Source organism: Centropristis striata, chromosome 15 (genome assembly GCF_030273125.1).
Source record: "Centropristis striata isolate RG_2023a ecotype Rhode Island chromosome 15, C.striata_1.0, whole genome shotgun sequence".
NCBI classification, from domain to species: Eukaryota; Metazoa; Chordata; class Actinopteri; order Perciformes; family Serranidae; genus Centropristis; species Centropristis striata.
This window is the reverse complement of record NC_081531.1, coordinates 31401606-31409926: the sequence shown is the minus strand read 5'-3', so window position 1 is coordinate 31409926 and position 8321 is coordinate 31401606. Positions and strand designations below refer to the sequence as shown.

The window sequence follows — 8321 nt, the reverse complement described above, 5'->3', positions numbered from 1 at the left end:
TGTCCATTAAAAGTCCTGCAGACATTATCTAGACTGCCTCTGACACAAACATTTAATATTTAAGTGTGAGTGGCGTTTTTCTTTATTTATAGGGAACCGAAGGTTGACATGCAGACCTTACAGTTAAACTGTCAAAGAATGTCATGGTGATCTTTTTGGGATACCGTTACAGGATGCAGTTTTTTCATTGATTAACTTCTCTGGATCAGGTCCAGACAGTGAATGATGGAGGCAGACCAGGAACCCTTTTTTCAACTGTTGTATTTCTGTCTCCCATTAGGTGTCGCTGTTTTTTCTGTATCCAGATTATTTGTGACTTATTGTCCTGACCAAGCAGCTGTGCTGGGGTTGGGAGTAGTGAACTACATGTAAGGGAACTAGTAGTTTAACTACATTTTGCAGTAGCTTGCTGGTAGTTTAACAGCATTAATGTTTGTGTAGCGATTCAAGAAGTTAAATTACTTTTTTGCCATTTTTGTGTAGTTAAATTAATGAAACTACAAACTACAATTTGGGCTATAAAAGGAAAGGCATGTGTTGTTGTTATTATTATTATTTAACTATTGCTTTTCTACTGTAATTAAACCTCCTTTTACTGCCCCCAACCCCTTTTTCTTTCATGCATGTCCGTCAGACAGTCAGCCACACACTTCACTTGAATTACTCGTAGGTCAAATGGTAAATATTTTTTCTTCAAGTCTTTTAGTTGTGGTCAGATAATACAAGAGCAAGATTTGATTACAAAAATGCTGTAAGATTGAACCCTGTTATTTTCCAAAGGTGGGTTTGTGAAAAAAGGAAAATCTATATATTTTTTATATATTAAAATCTGTATGGGATTTGTGGGAAGATACACATGAAGAAAGTAAAGAACAGTCAGTAAAAACATGAAAATCACTGAGGGGGAGACCTGTAATGCTGCTGTATCTGGCAGATCAGCAGATATCAGTATTATTTGTGGTAAGGAAATACATGATTCATAATTTTTACTGAGTAGTCTGAACTACTTTTTCTAAGTAGCTTTAGTTGATCAAACTAGATTTGTCCCTTAGCTTTGATGTAGTTTAACTTCTTCTATTGTGAAGTCATTTGTAGCTTCCCCAACGCTGCCAAGCAGCTTCTTCATCTGCATTGTTTTGGTAAATTGTCCTTAAAATGAAAGAACAGACACACAAGATATAAATTCATAGGTGTTGATTTTAATGAAAATACGTTTTTGTTCACAAATATATTCATGATTATACCATTGTATGTAAAGTTGTAAAAAATATCTGCAAAAGCCTATCATAGAGTTGAAATTTAAGAAGATTTTTTTTTTCAATTAGATATTAAACATATAAAACATAACTGGTCCAAATTCAGACTGAAGTCTTTAAAGATAAATAAAAAATAGATGTGATTGTTTGCAGCTATTCATTTCACTCTATTGACCTGTCCAAAAATAACATTGCTACTCCATTTGTCAGCAGTCACACAACACAATAAACTCTACATAGAAATTAAACAAATAAACAGGCGGGAGAAAAAGCAGTACCCACTCTACGTTCATTAACATGTCAGCAAAACATCAGGAGTACAATACAGATGCCTCAGGCTGTCTGCTTTAGGAGATTCGACTGCGTGTCTTGCAGGATTATTGACTCCTTTGGTGCCGTTTTGGAATTTTTCCCAGATCCCCTGTGTTTAAAATAGAAAATGCAAATATGAATAAATCTTTCTCTTCAACAGTGTGTGCTTTTTTTTTTGAGTTAACCATGATGGTGGAATTACTGCTAATACCTTACCGAGAGCCATCCTGTGTATTGTAAATTTAGATTTTTAGGAGAGATTTAGAGGAAAGAACACACTCCTGTGTGTTGGAGCTCCATCTTACCTGTCCTCCATATCCTGTATTGTATCAGGAAGAGGGCAGCCAATAGTTTCTGGAAGAAATATCGCAGCCACTCCGGTGAGGATCGGAGCTCCACCATAGATCAAACCCGGTAGCCAAGGTACGTAGTCGGCCGTTAGAAGCACCATGGGGGCCACCATGGCTCCCACACGAGCCATCATGGATACCCAGCCCATGCCATTCTGACTGAGAGAGAAACAGACATCTTCTAAATCAGTGATTGTGGTGCTAGTGGTAAAGTATTACTGCATATGCAAACAGTGATTTACTAAAATTATTATTGTTTTACTATACAGTAGATATAGCATCATAATGGTGGAGAATTACATTACATTACACTAACAAATCCAAACAAGAACTTTTAAAACATTACGCATTGTTACTGTTTAACTGTAGTGAATAGGACAGTGGTCATGTTTGGTTTGTACTTGTCACAACTCACTATTACTGTTTAACTGAACTTGATGACTTGATTACTAACTGATTCATGGATGTGCACATCTGGGAAAAACCTTGGTGGAGTTTTCAGAGAATGCTATCAGCACAGTTGTGCCAGAACACATTTTGTCAGCAAGAGAGTACAACAAATAATAGCAGAAAACAAAAGTTATTTTTAAAAAAGCATCTAGTTACTGTGCAAATTACATCTAAGGGCAAAGTGGAATGGACTAGAAATGGGACAGAGAACAGTGTGTGATGTCCTGCTGCTGATATGAATATGCACCAAAAGTCCAAATTACAGATGTTTTTTGAATAAAGGACGATATGTTTTTTGTCTGTTTCTCAGCAGAATTACGTAAAAACCTACTTGGTGAAAGAATGGAGCATGGGCTGAGGTAGAAACCATTAATACTGGAGCAGATCCCAATCACAGGGCAGGTACACAACCTATTTTTCACTTTTGATTACATTGTGAGATAGCACATGTCCCTGAATGTTTTGTAGGCCAAAATACATCTATGAGTTACAAACCAAGCATAAATAATGAAGTGGTCAGCGAATTTATATATGATTCTTCTCTCAAAAAGGGAATCTGATCTGTCAATCTCTATCTGGCCATTTAACCTCTCACCTCTATTTGCTCATCTGCCAGCATAATGACCTACGGACTAACACAATGAAAATCAAACATCCTGTAGTTTGCACTGTTTGCATGCTAGTTGCGTACTTATGTCATGTCAACAATCGGCAAATTTTGAGTTCCAAAGACTACTCTGTGTTATTTGGTCGCCTGTCAGTGGCGTCATATCCCCTTTCCATATACATTTTTTTTTATCAGTCATTCATTGAATATTTCCCCACACTATAGTCTTCTAATGACCACAATTTTCAAACCAGAAATCTAAACAGTATTACTACTGTCAGCCACCAGAGGGCAGCATGGTGTTTTTAGCTTCATTTATTGTGAGCTGTCAGGTCGTCTATCTTTATATATGGTCAATAGTGTGACTGCATGACCACATGCTAGCCATTGCAAATTTGAACTTCTTTAGATCTTAGTTGCTTTTAGCTATAAACATACCTCGCTATATTGTGTCATCAGACATCTGGATCTTAACTTATCAGAGAAACAAGCTAAGCAATTTTGCTTCACAGCCCAACAAGGCGTCCTGTGTCCATTGAACAGTGTCGCCGAATTATTCTTACCATGATGCTGCTTTACTTAGTGTTTTTATCAGTATTAATCAGGAGACCTCTGTGTATAATTTAACTATTGGTAAAATCCTAATCAGGAAAGGCTGACTGCAATTATGGCAACTCTCTTGTTATAGTTTTGATTGAGAGACCCCTTGCATCACAAAATTACATATTGTGCATGTAAAGAATGAGGTACACTTATTTCTTATCAAATAAGACGTACCGAATCACAGTCGGGAACAGTTCTCCAGAGTAAAGGTAGCAGCAGTTGAAGGAGGCAGCAAGGCAACCTTTACCCACCACAGCCAGACAGGTGCGTGCAGTCTGCATATCTGCACACAAGTAGAACATTCATCAGGTCACTGTGGCTTCTGTAGTAAAATATTTAACTTTTATGCATGTGGTCAAGCATACCATTAGGTATCAGCAGGTTGATCAAAATAGCGATTCCAGCAATGATTTGAGCACCAGCTTGGGATGGACGCCGTCCAATGAAACTCATTGTCAAGGTTATGATGATTTTAGCAGGGATGTCAACAGCTCCAAAGATCACTTGGATTAGGTAGATGTCCACCCCAAACTTTTGCAAATCCATAGCAAGACCATAGTAGGCAAAGCTGGTTGATAACCTGAGTTAGCATTAAAAAAAAAACATGCATCGTGTCATTGCAACTTCTTTGAAAGCGGCTAAAAAAATTTTTAGGACAAGTGCAGGACACGTACCAGACAGCACTAAGGCAGACTGTCATAGACCGCATTGTGGGTGTGCGGAACAGATCCAGAGCTGTGTAGGATCCATGCGAACAGGACATCTCTTTCTTCATGGACTCTTGCAGCATCTATGCACAAAGAAAGAGTCTCTCGGTTCAAATTAATTTTGCACACAATTATAAACACAGGAAGATGAAATAAGAAACACACCACGGCATCTTACTTTAATGTCGATTTTCTCTGCCTCTTCATGTCGTCCATTAAATTTGGCCACACTTTTAAGGTTCTTGATGGCTTTTTCAGGCTGATTAGTCAGAACTAACCATCTTGAAGATTCATGAAACCACCTGTGTGAAATAAAGTTATTTTTTAATCTCTGATCCCTAAATCAATAATACTCGTTGCAACCATAACTTGAATTTGCAGTTTAGTACTTGGCCTCTTACCATGAGATGAGGAAGAAGACGTAGAAGGGCAAAGACACAGCCAGGATTAACCACCTCCAGTCCCGGATGAAGTAGGCTATGAAAGCCAGGATCAGCTGCCCGATTGTGTAACAGTAACCTGTGATTGTCCCCACTCCAGTTCGAACATGAGTGGGGATCCACTCCACGACTTGAAATGAAAGAATCCCAGAACAACAGATATTTAATAAAATATACTACAATAAGTGCTCTTTCATCAGCATGCATGTTGACAGCATCTGTCCAGCTGGATATCTTACTGAGTGAGAAGGTGTTGAGCCCCACGCCTGACAGAGCCATGCCACAACCAAAGCGGAACAGGCAGTAGAGTGGGAAGCTGGTGGAGAAAGCAGCACATGTTCCTGCTACTGCCATCAGCAGGTTAGAGATGAGCAGCAGGATGCGTCGGCCATACCTAGGAACAAAGTAGATATGAAGAAAGTAAGGACAGACTATATCACATTATGTCACAGATTTTTTTGATTTGGGGGCCCCAGAAAACCACCATCTTGCTTTACCTTTTATCATTTCTGTGACTTGAATTATTGGCATTATCAGTGGTTAAAGAAGTACTGGAAACAAGTATTGACTTTTAGATAGCCTGCAGTTAATGCCTGCACTCAAATTGTCACTTAAACTGACGAGTCAAAGAGACATTTTCAGCACTGTATAAAAATTTTTTTTTTAAAGTCTGTTCACGGTGGAGCTTTTTAATTTTAATATAATGCTGAGTAGTTTAATGATTAATGACTGATCATATTTTAATTAAGTTAATTCTGAATTTGCAACAAAACCAGTCACATTTCTATTCGGATGAGATAGTGGTACAATGTAGAATTCAAACAGTAAGATACAGTTTTGCATATCTTTAAGTGTTTTGGGGAACTTTCTCAGTATTTTTCATATTTAAACATCATAATAAATGTATAGTTATTTAGGGCTCTTATGTCGGGGGCCCCAGGCAGCTGGCTAACTTGCCTGATGGTCTGTCGAGAATTCGGCCCATTCTGAAGAGTCCCTTCTTGAGTAATTTTCCCTTTTTTAATGATTGAGCATGATGATGAGGCAGCTGTCTTATATGATATTCATTCGATAATGATTTACATACAGTATATTGTTAGTTGTGTCAGATTACTGCCTTGTAAGCAACAAAACCAGACTATAAAAATAAGTTAAGATGAATGTTACCTGTCAGAAAGACCTCCGAAGACAAGAGCTCCCACAAGCACACCTCCCATGTAGATTGTTTGTCCCATTTGCTTCAAAGAGCGCATATCACACACCAAATGCCACTGACAAAAATTGGAACACAATTTAATACAAATGACAAGAAAACATATACGCAAATGAGAAGAAGAAAGAACATATATCGCCCTACATCAGATATGATCGTGGTGGTCATCTCGGTCATGTTATAGGACCATCCATCCAAGCATCCCTGCAGGTCAGCATCCAAATCATCCTTAGTGTCTCCTTCCTCAAAAACAGAGGTCCCATTCTTAGTCAGACGGTGCCACTGTGGAGCAGCGTAACGACTGCACCTCTCGGGCTTCCCTGTCTTGTCTAGCGGCACGGTAAGCAGCAGCGTTTCCTCTGGGCTCAGTTGGGACTGAGAGATGTTGGTGTGTGCGCTGCAGTAGTGAGGGGGCACCGCAGCCACAAAGTTCTGCAGCAGGTTATGACTGGCCATCAACAGGACAGGTATGCAGAGAAGACTCACATGCACGATCTGGAAGCGTCCTGTGCCCCCCACATAATCTAGGACTTCACCAAACGCCATCGTTTTTTAAAACCACAACTCCACAAGATGACTATATGTTAATGACTCTCGATCCTGTTGTTGGTTCCTTTAGAATACTTGGAAGTGCAAAAAGATTATTTTCTTGAGCACCTGCGAAAATATTGATGAAAACATCAGTCCCTAGAAATAGCCAAAGTACATTTGTATTATGCATTAAAAGGTTTTAAAAATACAAACTTTATATGTAACAATACGTCATACAAAAAAACAAAAAAAATGATGTGAGCATTGGTCCAAAGTTGTACATGTTCTGTACTGTCAGTGCTCAATAGAAAATAGGGGTGATAAAAACTTTGAAAGACTTACCTCTCTTATGACAGAAAATATGTCCAAGATACATAAAAAATGGCTGGCTCAAAAAGTGTAGCACCTTCATTAAAACAACTAAGACATCATAGTGTAAAATCCTGGCAGTGTTCCAGAAAGAGGTCCTTAAAATTTCAAGAAGAAGTGAAAGTTGTCCTTCTGCTGCACTGGGTTAAAGTGAGTAATCGGCTCTCAAATTCCACGGCTTTTCAGAACTTTGGATTATTAGAAGTGCAATGTAACCTCTTGAGGTATTAGCAGCTTGTTCACTGAGGTAGAATGCTGAGTCCTTGCTGTGCAGGAAAAAAATGCCTGGTTGAAGTGTTTCAATACAAGTGAACTCCAGCATCAAGAACGGTCACATAACTATGCTCAGCTCTTTCCACACTGAGACACACTCTCTGCCCTTTATTGGTTACTGAATATGAAGGACGGGGTGATAGAAGGTCTATATGTCTGTGTGTCTCTCTCTATTTGTCTGTGTGTGTGTGTGTGTGTGTGTGTGTGTGTGTGTGTGCGTACGTATGTGAGCGTGTGTTTGTGTGCATGTGTGAGTGTGTGTCTCTGTTTGTGTGTGCACAACTGATTTAGTTTTATTATTTTAGTTTTCTTTGATAGTGTCTTCAATTGCTTCTTTGTTGATTTGTTCATAAATGATCATATTATACTGGATTAAAGAGAAACAAGAGACATTCAGCTAAATAGAGATGGAATATAACATAAAGTGATAGTTTGATGTTAATTGCGAAAGATTTAGATAAATATTCACCTGTTCAAGCACGCTTCAACGCCTTGACCTGTGTCATCCTTTGTCTCGCAAAACAGGTTGCAGTCAATAAGTGACTATGTGGAGACAATTCAGTCCGAAACAGTTGACTCAGTCACGTTATGCTGACTGAGATTTAAAGTAAAAAAAAAAAAAAAACAACAGCAATGCACTTTAATAATTTGCATTACTGTATGTAATTGTGTTTAGAGTGTACATGAGGCTAGAGTCTGAAACATTTCTGCCTGGTTTTATGTCCTGGTGATTAGATTTGAGCAATGTGCCCTTGTGTAATGATCAGCAGGAGATGTCAGGCTGAATGAAGCTGCAGGTGCACCAAAGCAAAACAATCAACTTTTAGCTTTTTCAGCTGCCAGACTCCAGGAAAGATTTGTTCTTTAAAGTTCCTCCTTCCTCAGGGTGTTTTATAGTTTGAGCCATTAAAGTACAGGTATTTCACAGAATATATGAAAGACTTTAGAGAAATGAGAAAAGATAGAAACAAAGTCGCACATAGACTTCTCTGGCATCTGGGCTTCTTTTTGTGAAATTTGGACAACAAAGAAACAGTAAAGTAGAGGATGAGGGGCTGAAACAGACACAGTTTGGTCAGGTTCAGGAACAGATTGTGCTCTGTGTGTAAGTGCATGATGAAAATATGCTTGCGATGTGGAACGTGATGTAGTTTGTAAAGTTAAGGTCAACTCGGCCTTGACTTTTAATTTCAAACAGGACATAAATATG

The 8321-nt window shown here is 38.6% G+C and overlaps 1 protein-coding gene across 1 annotated transcript; it reads right to left on the bottom strand.

Moving 5' to 3' along the window:
- Positions 1–1179: 1179 nt before the first annotated feature.
- On the bottom strand, positions 1180–7735 carry slc22a6l (solute carrier family 22 member 6, like). The gene is made up of 12 exons (XM_059351793.1): positions 7581–7735; positions 6812–7104; positions 6083–6595; positions 5893–5996; positions 4965–5119; positions 4687–4855; positions 4464–4587; positions 4253–4368; positions 3944–4158; positions 3753–3861; positions 1874–2077; positions 1180–1677 (listed from the first exon to the last, which is right to left on the bottom strand). Exons 3-12 carry the CDS (start codon positions 6482–6484, stop codon positions 1590–1592), a joined length of 1686 nt encoding a protein of 561 aa, XP_059207776.1. The 5' UTR covers positions 6485–6595; positions 6812–7104; positions 7581–7735; the 3' UTR covers positions 1180–1589.
- Positions 7736–8321: the final 586 nt, after the last annotated feature.